The following is a 21,585-nucleotide window of genomic DNA, read 5'->3' as shown; positions in this document are numbered from 1 at the left end:
CATCACCTTAAATGAGACCAGTGGCAGCAGCTCTGGGGATTGAGTCTCCTCCCTATTGCCAAAAGATGTGCTACTTAAGTATAAATGTTTTTATGGTGTACCTCTATCTGCTATGAGCTACTGAAGCCACCACCTCTTAGGCCAGATGGCAGTTCAGGCTCCATGAGAGTGCTGCTTTTTTTTTCTTTTTTTTCTTTTTTCCTTCCCTGCTTGGGCTGTCAGCTTGTGCTATTTATGGGAACTTTATTTGAATTTGTGTTTGCTGGGGTCTGGGTGGAGGTCACCCAAATGATTTCATGGAGCTCTAGGATGCTTAGGACTCTCCATTAGTCATATGTGTCAGGGTCAGACAAGTGACCCATGGCCATACTCCAGTGGAAATGTGGCTATATAACTAGTAAAAGGTGTTTGTTATTACTTCTCTTTGAATTTTAAGCTCATGTAACGTATTTTTAAAAAGCAGAAAGAAGCCAGGGGTACAAGGATGTGATCTTTCTTGGTGACCTGTGCTTTAGAGTAGTTACACTGATAATGCTGTTATGATTTGGTGACAGGTAGCAAGATCATTTTTGTTTCTCCTTTATAGTTTATTGCTGCTAAGAATGACCTGGGAAATCCCAGGCTGTGCTCAGATCTTGCAGTTGGTCGAGGGGTGGGGTTTGGCAGGGTAGCAGAGCTAATCTAGCAGGGAGCTACTGCTGAAAGAGTAGGTCTGCACCCTTGCACCTACTTCTGGCAATGTCGTCTTGTTTCCTTTTCTGTATGCCAAAAGTGATACTCCTCTGACCCCCAGAGAGCTGATTTTGCTAAAGTAGCAGAAAATATCTTTGTTTCTCTCTGAGATACCCTTCTGCTAATTTTGTAGCCTAAACTGGCTTACCATGGTGGGAGGGGGGGAGCAGTAGCTATATGGGGGATTTTAGGGAGGGCATATGAAAGCACCTCAATGCCTTTAAAAATGCCCTGTGTGTAATTTTTTTTAACCAAATGTATGACCCAATGACATAGAAAGGCTAAGACAAATGCCATATATCTTTTGCTTCAGTTGAACATTCACAGTTTTTCCTGTTAACTTTGGCCAAGACTTTGTAAGGTCCTGAATACAAGTGCTTCCATCTCAAAGAGTTCGCTCTGAAATGTTTTAAAGAAAGTTGACGCCTGAAAGGATGAGAGCACAGGCTTTGCTTCAGTCAACCCAAGCCTTTGCTACAGAGGAATGGTACCCAAGGGCATGTGGAACTCTGGAAAGCACCGAGTTCGGCTTTCCTCCATTGCCCTCAATACTTGGGTTCCTGATATGCCCTGCAAGAGACCCAGGTGGATCCTCCTGCATTTCCAGCATGCCAGGGAGCATCTTGGGCTGCAGACAGTGTGTGCCTGGCCCAGTGTGTGATGAATAATTAATCTGAAGCAGAGTTCCATCGTGTCCCCTCTGAATAGCTGGTAGCTGAGGGCATCTCTCTCTCACCTGGGAAGTGGGGAAATAAGGAGTTTGAAACTCCTCTGCCTGACTCACAGGGCAACACCATGTTTTCTGTGCTCTGATCACTGGGTTATTGTTTAACCTGAGGCAAGTGTCTGCCTCTATTTTTTCTTTCCCTCTAAACCCCCCTGTGACAGCAAGCACTTTGAAATATCGAGGAGGTTCATGAGTATGGAGAACTGGTTGCCCCCTCGCTTATTTCCCAAGTCCAGAGTTGATGGTGTTTGCATTTATATGCCAATTTTGGGTGGGTTTTTTTGTTTACTTATATATCCATTTTCATCAATTTAGCAATGCATGAGGTTATCGTTCCTTGCTTAGCAATCCCAGATCCAGCCCTCAGAAATACTGGCCAGCCTTGGTTCCCATTTTCCTATAAGGAAGGGACTTGAGATGCTGGAGGGGAAGCCCAAGGGTGCCCTGTTTCAGCTATCTCCACACTTGCATTTGATATGTGTGTGCATGCTAACTTCCTTTTTTTCTTCTTTCTTCTGACAGTGGCAGATTTGGTCTCTTCTGAGCTCCTTGCAGCTTCTGGGCAATTGGGACATTGAATTTGGCGGAAAGTTACCATTCATTCCCTGGGATTGTACCTACCTTTGCTCTCCTCATCCCCTCCCGCACTCCCCTTCCCTCTGATAAAACTCCAGGGCACTGTGGTATTGCTATGGAGTCCAGGGAGACTTTGGGCAGCTCCCGGCAAAGGGGGGGTGAGGCAGACTTTCTGCCAGCTGCCGTCACCTCCGCGAAGCCTCCGCCTGCCTCCATCTGCACTGGGGACACGATGCTGCCTGCGGCGGGCTCAGGGAAAGGGATCCCAGTGAGTGGTGAGAGGCTGGAGCCTGAGGAAGAGGATGAGCTGGGTTCTGGGAGAGACGTGGATTCCACTTCCAACGCAGACAGCGAGAAATGGGTGGCAGGAGATGGCCTGGAGGAGCAGGAATTTTCCATCAAGGAGGCTAACTTCACGGAGGGGAGTTTAAAACTAAAGATCCAGACCACCAAGAGAGCTAAGAAGCCCCCAAAGAGCTTGGAGAACTATATTTGCCCTCCTGAGATCAAAATCACCATCAAGCAGTCTGGGGAGCAGAAGCTTTCCAGAGCTGGGAAAAATAGCAAAGCAGCTAAAGAGGAGGACAGATCACACTCCAGAAAGAAGGTAAGTCCTGTTCTTTCCTGTATTTCCATTTTCTCCTGAAAGCAGAGGGAGAGGGTAGGATTAAACCTACTCAAACGGTTTGTGCCCAAGACGTAACCTTTGCAAGGTTTGCAAAGCCTGGCTTGGCTGCGGTGGAGCTAATACAGAGTGGTACCATCCTGCACTGCCATGTACACTGTGGGGATGGTCCTGAACTGTCCTTCAGATGAACCAATTTGGAAGGGATCAAAAGTTCAGCCGGACCTCTTCTATTTTTGTGTGTAATTGAGATTTTAAGATTAATCATTACATGAGCAATAAATGAAGGAGCCCACTTCTAAACTGCATTGTGTCTGAGCGCTAATACTCGAGCCTTTTGGCAGTTAAAGCTTTCCACTACATTTTCAAAATACAGGTATGTGCATGGCAAACAATAAAATCCATTCCTGTATACTGGGAGAAGGGCTCCATTATTCTTGATTACAGCATTGTGCCTAGCAACTCTATAGTTATGCTTCAGAAAATACTTCCATTATAAGTCTTATTTTCTTCCAGATGCATATAATTGTCTTGAAATATCATTCTGGAGATAAATTTTTGGTACTTTAAGTTTCAGTAAAAATTGATCTTATTTTTTCATTTAGTCAAGGAGAAGAAGAGGGAGGGGAAAAGAAAGAAAATCCTTTCTTTGTATGAGCTGTTTTCATGAGCACTCTTGTTTTGCTGTTGGCTTGATTTTTTTTTTTTCCCAGTAATGTCTCCTATACTTAGTCTTAAAAGAAATTTAGTGTGTTTTAAGCAGCACTGGTCAGGGGAGGGACACCTGGTGACTACTCCTGTTATTTTGGGTGTAGTGGCTTTTTCTGTCCTAGGCGTTGGACAAAGGAGCTTTGGTCAGGTTAAGACTTTATCACAGTACAAATACTTCACTTCTGCCTCTTTAGTAATACATGGGCATCATGATGAGTTCAAACAGAAACTCAGATTTTATGAAAGACTCATGAGTATCTCAAACCTGGACAAATTCATCTGGGATGTAGGTGTCCACTGGTTAGAGCTTGTGGCATGGCTTGGCTTTCCTGCCTATGCAGCTTGGATCCCTCACTGTGTGGAAGGTCCCTGCTTCTCCCATACCTTATACACTTGATGGATGCTCAAAGGGCTACTTGAAACCTTGAGGAGGCTAATTGCCAAAAGGCAGAGTCCAGGGTGATTAACACTGCTCACTCTGAGAGTACTTCTCTTAGAAGCTGAACTTGGAAAAAGAAAACAAACCAAAATCAAGGGGATGTTTTTCTTAGAATCCTGCTAAATGGCACACTCCACGTGCATGAAAAAAATAGCTCTTCTTGGCACAGCAGAGGCTTGGCCCTATAATACACTGAGAAGAGATTTTTCCCACCTATTGAGAGGGATGGGCTGTCTTAGCACCCAGCAATGTCTTATTTCCACTTCCCTTTCCTCCCTGAATGCTTGCAGAGGTCTCAAGGGAACTAGTGGTTGTGTGAGACCATGCTCAGTGACAGCAAAGGTGTCACAAGCAACCTCTCTGTGGCCCTGCAGGGAGAAAAGAAGACTTGCAAACCACTGTCTGCTGTGCACGGATCGTGGAGAATATGACTGCTTAGAAATCAGAGCTTTCATTTCTATTTATCACCCCCTCGGGTATGGAAGGCATGTTTGTTCCTTCACATGGCCATCCAAAAAGGTTAAATAAATAAAGCTAACTATAAGGAAACTAGGTGCAAAAAAAGTATAACCCTGAAAACAACAAAAAAAGGCACCTTGTGTAGTGTGGTTATGCTCAGGGTGAGACTTTAATTGCAGAAAGATAAGGAGTTTGAAGGAAGTAGAACGTGGCCCAAATGCGGTTGCATCCAGCTTGCACTTGTGCTGTGAGGTCTGAGCTGGCTGGTGCTGTGTTCACACCCCATGCACAGGCTGCAAGCGCTTTGGGACAGCACTGGCCTAATCTGGCCATTAAAACAAAACAAAAAAAGAAAAAGAAAAGCAACCCAGCAGGTGGATGCTCTGAGCAGATGGGGAGAGGGCTGCTGCACTGGCACATCCATTAGCATAACATCCAAGGGCTGTGCGCAGCAGCTGCTGAGCCAGGGCTGGGGCAGAGAAGTCCCCAGCAGGGATCTGGAAGACTCCAGGGGTTTGATGCCTGGAGACCTGCAGCCTGCATCCCCAGGATGGTAAATAACCTGCATCCCTGCAGCCGAAGGGATTTTGCACGTGACTGCTTCTGAGCTTGTGGGTTGCAGGATCAGGCCCTGGCTGTGAACATCTTGTATCAATGGGTGATGAAAGGCACTGCAGGAGAGGGACGTTGGAAATTGGTGGGAGAAGGGTTCCAGTGCTGGCAGCATGATTGCTTTCATGGCCGGTGAATGTGCCTCATGGCACTTCAAGAGATTTTTTTGGGGGGGAAGATAGGAGGAAACAGCAAGTTGAAACTTGAAAGGAGCTGAAGCTCTCAGATGCACCTGTGGGTTTCCCTAGGAAAGAGGAGCATGCAGGTACCTTCTGCATGTACTTGCAGAGCCATTGAGAGCTGTGTTAGTAGTTTAAAAGAAAATATGCAGTTGTCAAATTTAAATGATTCTGGCAGTTTTGATATTTCAGAGTTAAGCTGTTTGATAGTCTGTTGCTTTAATCAGCCCAAACTCCAGAAAAGCAGCTACCGGCAGTAGGAGCAGGGAACAATGCATTTAAACCAGCGGGGCCATTCTTCAGTTGGCATCACTCCACTGTCCTTCGTGGATTTTTGCCAGGAGAGTTTAGCCCAATGTACGCATTTCCCTTGTGCATGGGAGCAGCATAATTCTTTGAGTTTACCACCTCACTTACAGATGCAGGGCGTATATGCAGGCCCTACAGACCCGTATGTAAGGATGGAGAGCTCAGCACAACCTGAGCTGCAGTGCCATGCTTCTGTCTCTGGTGAGTGGGAGCCCCTCATGGAGTAGCACCTGAATTTATTTTTCCCCCTGAGGAGGAGCAAACTCTATCAGGACTTGTAAAATCACTTAAGTTTGTTGCATAATAATTTTAGCTCCATCTCCAGTAGTCCCCAGTGCTTTGAAATACCACTTCAGCATTCTTGCAGGAGTTTCAATACACACAGCACAGAGGGCAAGTAATGAAAATGGAAGCAATTTAAGTAACAGCATGTCATTACACAAAGGACTGGTAATGCCAGCAATGTAGAAAGGGGCTGTGAACTGGTGATATAGCATTTATTCAGTGGCCACTTAGGAAGCAAGAAGATATGTCTTTTTCTAAGCCTTCCATGGCTCTGCTAATTAGGCAATAGGGGCTAGTGCCCGACTTCTAAAGCTGTGGTCCAGGGAGCAGCGGTGATTAGGAGGGGGCTCTGCGGAGAGCCACGCTGCTCATGTGCCCAGACCTGGGTTTGTTGCCTTTGATTCCAGCTGCTATGCTATATTAAAAGATGTAAACATACAAGAAATACTTTCCTCATGTTGCTTTTCCATGTGAGCTATTGCCCCAGGGATATGATATAATGTTGAAGGGGAGGGAAGGCAATCCAGGAGAGGATCTTGCTGGGTGCGGTTGCTGATGCCCGGAGTGGGAAGGGAGGCAGGGGGTGAGAGAGCATCAGCACTGGGAACCTCTGCTCTGCTGGCTTGTGTGCTTGGCTGCAACCCAACAACTTTTGGGGTTCCTTTAAGTTGTGGCCATGCCAAGTAATTTCATGGCAGCTTCCTCTTCTTGAAAATAAGAGTGAAGGTAGTTTCCTAACCCCTTTCCCAGAGCTGCTCGGAAGGTGAATTGCAGCTTGGGCTGTCCATGCAGCCACTTCTGTGGTAATTGGAAAGTGCACAAATGTTCTGTAAGCGTTTGCTCTTATTTCAACCCTTCGGTGCCTGGGGATGGAGTGGGCTGAACCCTTGCTGCTTCCAAACCTGCCAATGGCTCCATTTTATTTAGTCTGATTGAAGAGGGAGGGAAGAAAAAAGCCAGGAGCCCAAAGGATGTCCTGCTGGAATACTGGCTAGCCCTGCAGCCACTGCTCACCCACCTACGGCAGAGTTGCTCAAGTCCAGTGTCCTCAGCATCACTAAAGAAAGGTGCCTTTCCCTTTGGATAAGGAAACATGCTGTCAGTCTGGAAGGGCACTGAAAGTGTGGTACCACATGCAACGAAGTAATCAATCGGCATTCCTTGCCTGTCATATACCATTTAGCAAGCCCCAGATGAACAGTATTTCCCTGCTTTTGTTTTATTTATTTTCTTTTTTTTAACCCTCCCTGCTTTTGCTGCTCTGTCTATTTTCTTGTGTCTGCAAACAGTTCATTTTCCGCCCCCTTCTTTCTTCAAGCACAGCCTGACAAAGTTTCTTTGGAGCTTCCATCATATGCATAATGTCCTGCTTTGGAGGATGTAAACTCATTTTTTTTTTTTAATTATTGTTGCACTGGGTTTTTTTGAGAGCTTGGGATGGGTGAATGTGTTTTATTGCTGAGAGATAAGTAGCAGCAAGTCAATTGGAAGTAAAACTTCCTTGTGTGCAGTCAGAGGAAACTCTATCCTTGGATTTTCTTGCAACAATTTTTTTTTTTCCCTTTGTGTTCCTGTAGGTATTTGCTGTTTATCTGCAGGAAGCGGTTCTAGCACTTTTTCCCCTGAAATTGAATTCAGTCTTTCTTTCCCCTGCCCCTCCCCAACTTTCTCTTGTGGTTCTCCTTTCCTTGAGGACTCCCTCATTTGCATGTTTTCCCCTTTGCACCCCTCCTTCCTCCAGAATATCATGAACGTTTCCCCCGCCTCCTTCCCCCTTCTTTGCATCGCTGACTGCATATTGCACTTTCCCTTCAGGTTCTCATGTGCATCCACAGCTCTTGCTGGGTTACCGCTGTGCCGGACTCCTCTCCCCAGTGATTTGTGTGCATGATCATCCAATTGCTCATAGTGCATGCTTATTCCTCTTTGCTAAGGGCATCCCCGTGTGAGATGTCCTCTGAGTCAGCTCTTCCTCTTGTGATCCCAAATGTGGCTCGGGGAGTTTACAGAAGTGCTTGCTCCCTGTGCTGTGTGTGGCTTAGCAAGAAAGTGGCACTTGCTCATTTGTGGTGGTACTTGCTTGAAGTGGCAGGTTTTAATTTACAGCTTCTTTTTCTTTACTTATTCCCCCCCCCCCCCCCCCCCCCCCCCCCCCAAAGGATGGAGCCTCCATAGCCCCTTCTGCCTGGACCTGTTTCTGTGCTGGTTTGCCACTCTTGCTTAGCAAAGCCTTGAGGCTGCTCTAAATGATGCTAGTGGCAGGTACCTGAAGCTAATGTCAGCAGGGTAGATCTCAGCCTCTGCCCAGGTTGTGGCAGAGTGGTGAAGCCCCAGAAGTACCAGCACAGTGGGGAAATCTTCTCCTAGTTGCATTTAAGGTGCAACTGTTTTTTGAGCAGCTGAGAGACCAGTTCAGAGCTGTTCTAACAGGCACAAGGCTCCTGGCATTTTTACAGTCTCTCTACACAAACTGGGTGCAAAGCTACACAAGCTCGGCTCTTTGATATTCATCCCGGGTTTCTTTTTGGCTAGCTTTTATTTCTACAGCATTGTTGAAGGTATAAATGAAACAGCTGCAGTTTGGTGCCCTCCCACCACAACTACCTCAGGCTCCCCCCAAAATGAGAGCAGGAAGGAATTTATTTGTAAAAACCTCAGAGCTGAAGAAACCAGTTTGCTGTGAGCTGAGAACTGCTCAGGCCCAGCTTCATCTTGGTCCTTGAAGGCACCTGAGGTGCCCAGATGGGGAGCTGAGTCCTCTTGGGCCCCCATGTAGTCACCTGGAGGAGTCTGGTCCCTCCTGAAAGTGGTTCAATCTTTGCTGCAAAGAGCAGGAAGGGCTCTTACCCTTCCTTCTCCAACGCCTGCTGGAGCAGTGTCTGCCTTGCATTGCATCATGGATATCTTGCAACAGGCATAAGGCAGAGTTTCTTTTCCAGCTCAGTGCTCTGCCTGAGCCAGCTGATGCCCATCCCTCCATCCCTCACTGTCTGCTCCCAAAGAGCTGTGACTATTTTTTTTTCTTCTTTTTTTTTTCTTTTTTCTTTTTTTTCTTCATGTAGTTAAGAATTCCTTAAAGAAGCAAATGTCTGGCAGTGAAGGGCTGGGCTGGGGAAATCTAAGCAGGTTTTTACTGCTTATTGCGGAGTGCCAAATGAGGAAGACTTGCTGTATTTGATTAGCTGCCATATGACCAGGGCTTGTGGAGGCCGTCTGTGTCGAGGACAGGTTTTATTTTGCAGCAGTCACTCCCACGGCTGAGTTTCGATGGCCCTCTGTGACATTTCCTTGTTTGCTTGTGCTATGCCTCTTTTTAAACCATGACAAAATGTCCCCAGCGCTGGTTTGGAGCTGAGGAGATGCTTCAGGGAAGCAACTGGACCAGTGCAGGGAAGCTGGGGGGTCCAGCTGGAGGTCCTGATGTCCCCACTGCTGGACCCCAGGAGGGGACAGATGCTGCTCCTGGCAGCCTCATAAAGGCTTGACCAAGTCAGTGCACGCTGATTGTGTTTTGAAAGCACTGTGGCCTCCAGGCTAACAGAGATGTGCTGCAGACATGGTGTGCTGGCATGTGTACCCAGAGCTGCAAACCTCTACCGGCTGTATCTTCATTTGCAGAGGTTTTGGGATGCACAGGGGTGTCAGTCCTACATGCACATGCTCACGTTGCTCCAGCATCAACTTTTGCATACAGTGCTCCCTCTCCTCTCCTTCCAGGAGTGCCTGACCACAGATACCTTCTGATTCACCTCCAGCTTTTTCATCTTCAATTCCTTTTTCACACACACACTCACACCCAGCTAGCTCCCTCAGGTCAGGTCTAATTCTTCACGTTTCATTCCCAGGCAGGCTTCTCACTGCCTACATTTCCCTGCATAGCCAGTGGGGCTGCATGATGGACTCATCTTGAGCTCATTTGAATGGAAAGAGGAGCTTCATCTGGTGCCCTCAGTTTGCCTTTTTAATTTTGTTTTCTTTTTCTAAGAACACTGAAACTTGTGAAAGTTGGTTTCTGACCGCTTTCCTCTTATGTAGCTTCTCTAGTGTCTAATGGTGAGTGAACTTGCTGGCCAAGCCCTCTTTGGGAACCCCTCAGGGGTTCCTTCTTCTGGCCAGCAAACAATTTGAACAAAACTTCTTTGAATATTGTATCTCAAAGATTTCTGTTCTTACATCAAATTTGATGAAAATTCATCAAAATACTGCAAAAATATTGAGGAGAGGATCACTCAAGCAGGCAAGGGGTTTGTGTGCGCATTCACATACACACAAACACAAACAGCGTGATCACATTAGCCTTGTTTCCTTAGGAAACCAGTCTAAAAATATCCAGAATAAACATGCATTGTTTTGTTTTATTTTTTTAATGCTGAGACTTTTCCAGCTTTTGAACCTTAATATGATTCTATTTGATACGTGACCCTTGAGGATGAGTCCAGTTAGCTGAGTTTTCATAAGAATGTTATTTTCCATTGCTTGCCATGACCTCTAATGTGAATTAGACCAGTGGCTGTTGGCTTCTTCATTTCAGAATGTGAAATGCTCTTTCTACATCAGGATTACATTTGCACTCCAAGCTGCAGGTGATTGCTGTCAGGAGAGGGATTCTCAAGCCATGGTGCATGCACAAGTAGCAGGACACTGCTCCAAGCAGGATGGTCAGTCTGGAAATAACTCAACTTTTCCAGGGCAGTATCAAGCAAACCACCTTGTTATTATCTTCTTTTTTTTTTTTTTTTTTTTTTCTGGAGCTGTGGACTAGCACTGAAAGGGACAGTGGAAGGGCTAAGGTGTCTTACTACAGAAATGAGGTTGCATATTTAAGATGTGGCTTAGACTGTGGCCACTGTGGAAGACAGCATTCCTCAAGGTGTGGACATGGTCATTCATGATGGATGGTCAACTGCAGCTGTGTTTGCAGAGCTAAGTGTGTCTACCAGGCTTATTTTAAGACGGTGCCTCATGGTCCTATCGGACATCAATGTCTACTGTTGGCAGGTCCTGTATGAAGGCATCAGGAAAGCCTGTCCTGTAAGAAGTTCACAAGCTCTGTAGAAATAAAAGGAGGAGAAACAAAACCATCTTTTCTCTTAGTACACTGTGTGAAATAGAGTAATGAGATTAAGTGACTCACTCAAGGAACCTGTCACAGGCCAGGGTAATACTTGGGCCTTTTTCATTGAGCTGTGGTTGTTTAACCATGACACAACTGAGTCTCCCAGGTGGTGGCCTGATCTTCAAGTGTTGGATGCACAGCTCTTCTAGAAGCCTTTTTTGCTTGTCATTGAAACTGGTGAATTTATTTCAAAATTATTAACTCTTTGCATCTTCACTGGTAGCTTAAATTAAAATTTATCTCAAAGAAGAGTTAAAGATTGATGCAGAAATGAGGGGGGTGGAGGTTTGGGGCCAGCATGTAATGTCAGTCTAGATGCCCTTAATAGTCCCTTCTGGTCTGTAAACTCTAAACTGTGGTAAGAGTCAAATGAGCAATATTTACTGGAGGACTCATTATCTTATCAGTTTCTCATGGCTCTCTGTCTCACCTGGGTGGCAAGGTTTGTAGAGAAAGATGGTATCTTTTATTGACATCAGTATTACAACAACTCCACCACTATAAACCTGGGTGGTTCATTGAGGAATTTCAGCACTTTGCAGTGCAGTTGTAGCTTCGTGTGAGCTGCTCTCCATCCCCATGTCCGAAAGATGAGAATCAGCCCTGAGGGGATTTGTGGATAATTTTGCCTTGCCCAATGCTCTTGGGAGGAATGTGGTGGCACCAGCAAATGAGCCAGAGGCCACGGCCCCACTCTCCTGCCTGATTTGTCTGAGGAGGAGAGGATTGAGCAGTGGACCTTCAGATGTGTCACTACTGATCATGCCCTTGCTTCACCGTGGGACAATGTCACTGGCTCCTCACCTGGTTCTTCTGTGAAAAGTCACTTCTGTAACGTGCTTGGCAAGCATTTCCCAGGAGGATATGTAGGAAATAGTTTCCTCATACCTTTGAGGTAGAGCTTGCACTGTAATTTCTAAATGGACTTTTTTTTTCTTTTCCCCCTGGTAGTCTCCCCTGTGCCCCAGTATATGCCCAAATATCGTGCTGGCCTGGGTAGCTTCACCTAAATTTTACCTGCTGTATTCCCAGGTGGGTAATTTGATGAAAGCTCACCCTTAAGACTAAGAAAAAAAGACCAGAGGTGGGTATTTTCCCACTGAGGAGCAGCAGCACTAACAGAGGCTTGATCAGCTTTCATTTCTGCCTCCCACCAAAGTCCTTTCAGGTGGCAGGGACAGTCCCTACCTCAGTATCCTGCCTAATCCGGATTAGCAGGGAGTTTGAGTACTTGTTTTTTTGCATCCTCCACTGGGAATGGATGGTACCGGCTTGAGGACGTTTTACTTCTTATACCCCATGTACGTGCATGTTAGGTGGGAATAATTAATTGCCTTGACTGTGTTCTGAAGTTTCATTCACTAGCACTCAACTGAGTGCTCTTCCCAAAGACAGCCTTTTGCTTTCCATGGAATACTTTTCTTCAATAATTTGTGTAACCATTAGGACAAATTCCCTCCAGCCTTTTCTTTCACTTGTCTTAATTCCATTGTATTACTTGTAATGATATTCCTGATCTGAAGGGGGGGGGGGACGGGACGGACCCTGTTTCCTTCTGTGCCTACCGCACAGCCATTGCAAGAAGCACTGGGAAGGGTGTGATGGGGAGGGATTGATCTGTCCTTAGGTCACTGACTCTGGGTGTGGGTAGGAGCTGCTATTAGTCACTTGGGGACAGCGACTGCCGACTGCCAACTGCCAACGTGCTTCATGGGAATTTGTGAAGCGCGGGGCAGCTCTGCAGGAGGGCAGCACAGCCTTTGCTGCTCCCTGTGCTTTAGCTGGCAGACATGGTGTGCAACCGAGTCATGCTGCATCCTTGAGATAGCTTGGGTGCTTGGGATGTGGAGCCCTTGGGTCTGCTTGGGGGACCCTTGGAAAGAGTGGGAATGTGGCTGTTGATATCATCTAGGGGGAAGATGATGTTTTAGAGAAAAGGGAGGGCAGCTTGTGATGGACAGCCAGGTTCATAACCTGAAGCACTGGAGTGCGATAGGACTGACAGTGACTTACCCTTGGCTTTTTGCATCTGCAGGAGTTTGTACTACTGATGTGTATGTCAGACTTTTTTAAAGTAGGATAGTTGCTAATTGCTGTCTACATAAGCCTTTTTACTATTACATTGTGAATTTGGCTGCTGAACTTCACTTCTGCCTGCTAAGATGCTGGGATAGGGGATTGTCCTAAGGGATGGAAGTAGGGAAACCCTGTCTCTTTTCAGTCTATCTGGCCTGACTTAAGCTAATAAAACTTAGCATGAGCCTGTGGGGTACAGCAGCTGTGTGCCGGAGATATAAGTCAACTCAGTCCATCTTGGCCACATAGCTTAATAGGCCTACGTGAAATCCCTGGGTCAGAGGCCAGCCACCATGCCCATCTTTGTCACATCTCAGTGATGTGTATCCTGGCAGGTTTTTCTTTTTGTTCCCTCCCCGGCATGGAAAGAACCATCTGCCGGGTTGGCTTTCAGAAGAATTTTGAAAAATATCAATTTCCATTTGTTGCAAGAGGAGGGGGGAAGACATGGGACAGAAGGGGGAAGGAGAGCCTGACCTAAAACCAAGCCAGTATTTGCAGGGCTTTTAGAATAGCTCATATTGTGTTTCCTACTCCCCAAGGAAGGGATTGTCCTCTTTCTTCTTTTCTTTTTGATTCGATTCCCTGCCACTCTGCAAGCAAGTCAGAAGCTGCAGCTGCTCCTGTCAGCTGGGAAGGGAGTCCCCTTGTTTAAAACCCATGTGTTAATCCCCAGTTAGAAAAAGTCAAAATGCTTTATGCTCTCCTTATAGACCTCTTTGCTTGCCTTCATCTTTGCTGCCTGCCCGCAGTCTGGTCACTTGTGTAAAAACACAGATAGAGGCTGAACCCAAGCAGACTCGACAAGGAGCACAGGTAGAAAAAGGTCTGTGAATAAATAAACCCAAAGACTGGACAAAGCGACCCAATCCAGGTTTTGAGAGTGGGGAAGGAGTCAGGAAGGACATCAAGTGTATTGTGAGGTCTGGGGAAAATTATGGGGGACTTTTGGAGTAAGGGAGCCGTTTTTGTCATGGCCACTGGACACAGATGGGTAGAAGTGTTTGCTCGCAGGGGAGGAAAAGCCGGCAGCCCAGTGGGAGAGGAATTTAAACAGTGAGGTAAGGAGAAAGGAGGATTTGGGCTCTGCCAGATGGAGACGACCATGCAGGCAGTGCTGGAGAGGGATCTGATGGATAAACTGAAGGCTTGAGGGACTCAGGGAGTTTATCATCAGGTGTGATGCCTCAGCGTTGAAGGGTGAATGCGAAGGATGGTCTGAGGTTGAAACAGGAGAGAAGGAAAGAGTTTTCATTTTGATCATGGCTTTTTTTCAAAAAATACCCTCCTGTCTTTCCTAGTGGAACAAGAAAATGAATCGGAGATAGGGAGAACAATTAGATGATGGATGGTACTTACAGAAAATTGAAGATAGTGCCCTGTAACTATCATGTCTGAATGCTACCAAAGAGCATAGGTTTTCACCACTTTCCCAAGGTCCTTCCCAGTTTACAAGCAGAAAATTGAGGCAGACAGAGGCATCTCACCCAGGACCACTGGAGAAGGCATCCCACTTTCCGCTGCTCCAGCTGCAGCAAGGATGCCTGTGTGTACCCCAATGGCTTGGTGCATTCATCAGGCTCCCACTTCCCCCCAGCTTTCCCCATCTACAGGCTGCAGGAAACAACTGGGATCCCAGTGGGTCTTCCCTGCCACCCTTTCCCAGATGTGGTGGTGGGGGCAGACCAGCAATGCCTGCCCACCATGGCATCCCATGGCACGGGGTGGGCTGGCAGGTGGCCCAAAGTTCTCACACAAGGGCTCCTTCCTAGCAGATTACCCATGATCTCTGCTCACCGTTTTGGGTGGCAGGAAGGAGCTGGCACCCACTGTCTGTCCCCCACCTTACTCCAGTCCCTTCCCTGTGGTGGACCCTCGTTAATAAAGAGGAATAATTGGGAACCTTCCCTCCATCCTGTCTGGTGTGAGGCCATTTGTGTGCTGGAGGAGGAGGGGCAGATCCAGCACTGGGGGGGTTGGCAGCGAGGGAGGAAGGGAAAGCTCTTTTGTTTGTTCAAGTAATTTAGGCATCAGATATATATTTTTTTTTTAAAGGGCAAAACAAAAAGCTTGGTAGCGCTGGTAAAGGTGTGCTCCTGGCACATAAAAATATCTTAATAGCAGAGGGAACAAAGCACAGCAAAGATATGTGGATTTAGGCATTTCAGTTTTGTTTCTTAGGTTTGTCAGAAGAGATGTGAATCATTTAAGACAAAACAACCCCCAAACCCCAAAGTAAAATGAGTTTCTGCCCTTCACTGAGTTCTCTGCATCCTGGCTCTGTATTTAGTAGTGAAGGACTAAAAGCAGAGCTCAGGCTGCATCCACTCTGGGGTGTTGCTGCTGGGTGCTTGCTTTGTGTTTGCTCCACTTAGCCAGGCCAAAGCAAAGCATAGGAGAGTTGCTGGTTTTTGCAGCTAATGAATTTTGCTTCTGCTTGATATGCACTAATACGTTGCCTTTGGAGTCAAGACTTTCTACTTTATATGCACTAACTTTGCCTTAAGTGTCGACATTGCAGCTCTCCTAGGTCTCCCCATTTCTCATCATTCCCTTTAGACATCTCTTCTTTTTTTTTAAATGAGAATGGAAAATCAAAGAAAAGAAAGTGACAAACATTCTTCTGTTCCTTTAGGTTCAGTAAAACTCACCTTTAAACGTCGTTGAGGGGCCTAAACTAAGTTGAAAGTGTCTGTTCTATGATGGGTGGGCTTTGCTGTTGAAACCCTTGTGTTTCAACTGTGTGAAAGTTGTGGAAAAATGCACGTGGAATAGGCAGATAGTTTTTCTTTTTTCTTTAAGGTAGAGAATAGGGTAATGGTGTGAAAGAATGAATTAGTTATGGCAAATCTTATTAGTGTCCATTGTAAGCAAGGAAGCAGACACATATGGGAGCACTTGCAAAATTATTCCTTGTTTATTCAGCTTTGTAAATGAAGCAAATTTTTTTGCATAGTGTCATTTATTTGGCAACTGGAGGGATGTGGAAGGTGTGTATATGTAGCAAAAAGGGGGGAAGGGGGAATGCAGTATTGGTATTCCATTAGAACTGATGCTTGATGCTTTGTTTGCCAGGTTTTGGCAAGGCTTTTTGCTTTGAAAGCCATTCAGAGAGGATCGCAGCAGATGGCAGGGAGATCCTGTTTGTGTTATTTTTGGACATTCCCATTGAAAGTCTCAGACTGTTGTCCTTTTTTTCCCCCCTTCCCCCACTCATGCATGTTTTTCTTCCTTCCTTCCTTCCCCCTTTCCTTCTTGAGAGCTTTTTTTTTTTAAAGCGTATATTATTAATAACACAGCATCACCTAAAATCTGGGTGTGTTTCTGATGAACCAAGGTGTGGATATTTTATGTCTTTCTGCCTATATTTGGAAAAAGTTGCAGGGGGACTACCTCCTCCTGAAGCGGTGCAAGCGGTGTTAGGAGGGCGAGTTGCACGGGGGTGGGAAGCCAAGCTGCCATTTTGGTGGGTTCAGCTAAATAGCAGCACATTTCCCCATTAGATCAGCAACTGTATGAAGCCCAGGCAGCAAGTTTAGATTGAGGGTCTCTGATAACTTTAGTGACATGCATGACACACGCTTGTGATCTCCATCCTTTTTAAGCCCTTGTGGCAGAGAGGGCCAGGTGTAGATAGACTGGAAAACTGAACTATGTCCTGGCTCTTCATGGTGGTCTTCCCACGTCACTGGTGAGATTCATTGGTCTTAGGCAGCTCGGGAGGCTTTTGTTCTGCCATCCTCTGCACCCAGATTGTGTTGGGAAGAGAGAACTTCATTGCCTCGCATTCCTGGTATAAGCAGTTTTCCCAAGAAGTAATTTAGCTTCATATAACATCGCTGGAAATGTCTACAGTGCTTTTCATGTGGAAGTCTTTGCTGAAGCCCTTCGCAACCTTTGTGCAGGCAATCCAGCAAAGCTGAGCCTGGTCCAATCAGTTAAAACACTTGGCTAGCCCAGGTCTATTAGCGAGGATGTGCACACACAAAGAAGATGGGAGGTCTTGGCTGCAGTCGGTACCCAAAAGTTCATGTGATTCACCCAAAGCTCATCCAGATGATTAAATCTCTTAAGCTAAGCTGGAAATCTTGAGGAAATAAGCTTTCTCATGCTTATTCTTTCAGTGGTTATTCCCAGAAAGAAGCAGATATTTAAATACTCCAATCAGTTGATATTAGAGGTGCTTTTGCACAGGAAAATGGTCTACAAGGACATTCAGTTTTGGCCCGGAAAAGCGAACAAACTAACTTTGCAAACTTTAGTTTAGCTGCTCTAACCCTTTAAAACAGTTGGATGCAGGTTTTGTTTGCGTTCGAGGTGATGATTCATGTCGGTTTTTAGATTGCTCAAACCTGTATACCCACATCCTTAATTACTTTTTTTTTTTTTTAAATGGGTGCACTGAGGGAACCTACTTCAGAAACTCTCATTTTGTTCTTAATTGAATGAAAGCTCAAAAGTCTTTCACGTGCATTGCAGAACCTGAGTTTCAGTGCTATAGCTGCAAGAGAGGGCTGCTCAGATGGCTGCGGGTGACCCAGGGTGTGTGAAGTGTTGTCATTTGAAGTGCATTTCACTGGCTAGAATAAGCTATGGACGGGGAAAGAAACCCCAAACCATACCTCACCTTCCTCTTGCTGGTACCTCTTGCTAGCCAAACATCCTCTTGGCAGCATTTTTGCTCTGCAGCACTGAGTTTTATGCTTGCCTTTTTAAAGTTTGGCAGCTTGTTCTTGTTACCTACTGGACAAGCCTTCTGCTCCGAGGACCTTCCCTTGCTCCTGGGGTGGCATGGCTGCTCTGCCCAGTGAGGGTTTCCCGTCAAGGGCTTCCAGTGATCAGGGCTTTCCCAGTCTGGCACGTTGAGAAAGGAGCCAAGCAACAGTCTCAGCATAGAGAAAAGGCAAACTCGACCTACTATTTATATAGTTACTTAAACATGATTTAACCTAAATAATGCACACTGTGACTTGGCTGGGGGAGAGGGGGAAGGGGAGGGGCTTGTTTCTAATGAGCCGGGAGACGGCACGATTAATTACATATGAAGGGTAGATAACAGACAGCAAACTGTCTGCAGTAGAGAGAAACAAAATACCAACGTGAACAATTAAAGGGTCCACGTGACAGAAGGGTTAGTGATTTCTCATACAGTGAGCAGCTGGGCACAGCCCCCGGAGAGCCACAATGGATGCTCAGCTGAGCGGCTGGCTGGGGGGGAGGCTGGCTGGGTGCAGGCTTTTGAGGTCTTCTGTCATCAAAGTCAAGCAGGCGCTTGTGAGGCTGTCAGGCTGCGCTCTGGGCATTATTTTCATCACATGTGCTTTTGACAGCAGAACCGTTAGCTACTAATCTCGGCAACATGCGAGACGGGGAGGAAAGTGGTCAAGCCAGGAGAAGAAAAGCAAAGGCTCTGCGGGAAATTAGGTACCTGCCTCAGGATGCTGCCGGCTGTGCAGAGGAGGGCCGAGGTGATGGAGACCTTCCTTCCCTCTTTTTTTTTTTTAAATAAAATGTTAATTTTCCTTGTCATCTTCCAGATGTGGAAGTACAAATCCCAGCTGCTGGTAATCCAATTCTTCGAGAAGCCATGGCCAGAGATTTTCATCCTCTTTACTCCCCCAAAAAACTGCAATGGAGTCTGGCATAAGTTACCCACCCCCAACACCCCCTTCATCCTCCCCTCCCGGCTAGCCCATCCCATGGTCAGCCCTTGGCTGTAAAGATTTGAAGGTAAAGGCCGATGAATTAGCCTAGGGAAGGGCCAAAGGTTAAATGAGCGGGGCTAGCAGCATGCAAAGGGCTACAATTGAAATATTTGCTGAATGCTGACAGGCAGCAGAATAGAGGCAGACAAGTGGCAAATTCCTGGTTTCTCCTCTAATTGAGAAAATATTTTGAGTGGTATTCAGTCAGGCTGCAAATCGAGACTCTGGGAAAGTCAGCCAGCCAGGGAGGGGAAGGAGGGGAGGACCTCAGTGGAAACACCATTCCCGCTAAACCTGTTTCCAAAAACTTTGCACTTATGCTTGTGGAAATCCCTGGAGCCTGGTGCTTACATTTTGCTCAGTCATTTTTCCCATGCAACTGTGCATCAAAATACCCTCTCTTCCAAACTCAAAATGTCTCACAAGTGGAATTTAACACCTTCCTGATGTTTTCGTGGCCACAGAAGCCTTGCTTTTCAAGTCCAGATTCTTGCACAGAGGTGCTATCACGAAAAATGTAGGTGTTGTGAGGGCCCAGCTATCACCTGCTGGTCAGGAGGTGAATGAGCTGTTTCAGTGCATGATGCAGATGAGATTTGATGGTATGTCGGTAAAATGTGACAACTACTCAACTCTTGGATACATCCACTTTTAGCATGCATAATACTCAGCTGTGTTTCAAGCCTGACTGATGTGCAATGCCCGGGCAGGGCTGTTACAGTCACTGTGAAAGTGGAGGGAGAAAATTTGTGTTGGTCTGGTGCATCACGGGTCAGCTGCACCGCATCCTGCCTTGGCCTGGCCCTCTGGCATCCCTTGCTTTGTTCTTGGGTGTGGGTGGGAGGCTGTGGTGGCACTTGGGAGAAGGAAATTCCAGCCTGATGTAACCAAAAGCAGTTCACTGGCCTTTCATACCCTGACATCTTCCTTCAAGGGGTGATTTAATCCTGCACATCCTCTTTGCCCTAAGTCTTTGGCCTCCCCCTTCCCCAAATGCTCCCGCTAAAGCCGATAATGTACTGAGAAGGTTTCATTTAACATTATTTCCTTCTTTCTTAAGAATCTGTGGTTAGTTAAGGAGTTGAGGAGAAGGGGAAGAAAGATGTGAAAAGAGGCAGTTCCTTGAGCCGAAAAGCAGCACAAGGGTCAGCAGAGTTTATGTTCACTTCTATATGCTCCTGTCATAAAACTCAGAGACCGGCTTATAAAATGTTTTCTAGAGAATGCCCTAGCTGCAGTGGAGGAAGGTTTTGGCAGAGGTATAGTCTATTCATGGCCAGCAAGCTGTATTGTGTTTGGGATGTCAAAGTCCTACGTGCTCCTTAAAGATACCCAAGAGGCAGGCAGGAGCTTTTTTTTTAGTCAATACAGGCTTGGTTAAAGCTCCAGCGCTCATCAGCAGGTCCGAAACTTCTGTTGTTAAGCAAAGGGGAAGAGAGATTGCCTTGCCTTGGGGATCATCTGTGAGGTGTGCTGAGGTCTGCCTGGGCTCCTTTTGCTGGCCTTGCTTTACAGCTGGCCCTGGAAAGTGGGTGACAGGGTTGGGCAACGCTCCTGTTCCCAGAGCAAAGCAAGGGACAGCTGTTTTCCAGCAGTATGGCCATGAAATGGCTAATGTGTTGGTTGCTTGGCATTGCAGATTTGTGCCTTCATTCAGGAGTGCTTTATTGGGAGCCCTGTGATGGGAGCAGGCAGCGCAGTCACCACCTTACAGTGGGGAAACTGAAGCACTAAACGTGCTTCCCTCTGTGCAATGCTATCAACATCAGCTGAAAGTGAAGCCCCTGGCTCATTCAGTCACCAAACCATCCTCTTGCCTTTAAATCATGGGGCTGTCTTGACCTTCCCATAGCCCCCCTCAGTCTCTACTTGGCTTGCACGTCAGAACAAAGTGACACTTGTTTGCCTCGGCCAAAGAGCTCACTCAAGCAGGTGATTGTCTTGCCTCCTTTTTCAGTCCCAACACAGTGTTGAAAGTGTTGTCCTGGGATGTAAAACATCCCGTCCATTCCCCCGGGACTGGATTTTTGCTTTCTGAGTGCAAGTGGCACTGAAAGGAAAAGAGGTCAAAATTGCAGGATATGGGGAATAATTCCCAGGTGCTGAAAGTAGGAGAAAGATGTGAGTGCTCATCCTCTGTGCTCCTCACAGGGCAGGAAGTGAGGGAGCATTAACAGCTCTAGCTGCAATCACTGAAAAGCTGATCCCTCATTTGCAACCCTGCCATAAAAAACGGAGCAAGAGGATGAGGAGTCAATCAAAATCAGTTTTAAACTCCTTGTTGTTTATTTGGCTTGGGGTTGTTGAGAGGCCAGCGGATCTGAGACCGACACAAAACCGTGTCTTGCAGCAAGGACCATGGCTCTCAGCCGTGATCCTCTGCTCACCTCCCAAAGGGAAGTTTCTCCCTTCTGTGTTCAGCAAGGGAGGTTTGGTTTTATTTAATTATAAATATCTTCAGTGCATGTGCTGCATCACATTTGTGTGAAGGTTTGGGGCTTCAAGTCCAAAGGGGTTTGGACCTCAAAATTCAGGGGCATCCAATATGCAATCCAAGGAACTGAAAACATGGATTTTGTGCTTAAAATGAAAATATCAAGCCATTAAACTTCCTCTGTTTTGATGTCCCTCTCTGCAAATAAGGGATATGACATCACATGCTATCTCATATGATAAAGGAGGTAGTTCCTAAGGTCTACAAAGCATTTTGAAACCCAAAGTGATATCTAAGTGTCGTTTCATTTTTGTCCTGCTGTGGTTTCTAGTCAAAACGAGAGAAGTACAAGAAGATCTTGAGTCAGTGATGCTTTTGCTTTTGGTTTGAATTTGGAGCCCCAAAAATTAAAGGGCAGGAGGAGTGAGACAGGAAATTGAAAGTGAAAAAGAGACTTGAAGAAGCCCAAAAGAAACGGAAACCCTGAGCTGTGCCAGGGTGTCTTCAGCTGTAATGATCTGAAGGTTGAGCTCACCCTGGAGTGAGAAATCGTACTTTTTCACATAACAAAAATATAAAAATTTCCCTTAGGGGACTGAT

The 21,585-nt window shown here is 46.3% G+C and overlaps 1 protein-coding gene across 1 annotated transcript in view; it reads left to right on the top strand.

The window, feature by feature from the left end:
• Window positions 1–21,585, top strand: part of LOC119140646 (SET-binding protein-like) — a 289,437-nt gene that overhangs the window by 14,421 nt on the left and 253,431 nt on the right. The window contains exon 2 of the mRNA XM_037372143.1: window positions 1,982–2,642. Within this exon, the coding sequence (XP_037228040.1) occupies window positions 2,151–2,642 (492 nt within the window). The 5' untranslated portion in view covers window positions 1,982–2,150. The remainder of the gene's footprint in view (window positions 1–1,981; window positions 2,643–21,585) is intronic.

Source organism: Falco rusticolus, chromosome W (genome assembly GCF_015220075.1).
Source record: "Falco rusticolus isolate bFalRus1 chromosome W, bFalRus1.pri, whole genome shotgun sequence".
In the NCBI taxonomy this organism is placed as follows: Eukaryota; Metazoa; Chordata; class Aves; order Falconiformes; family Falconidae; genus Falco; species Falco rusticolus.
The sequence above is the reverse complement of the archived record's forward strand: the minus strand, read 5'-3'. Positions and strand labels throughout refer to the sequence as shown.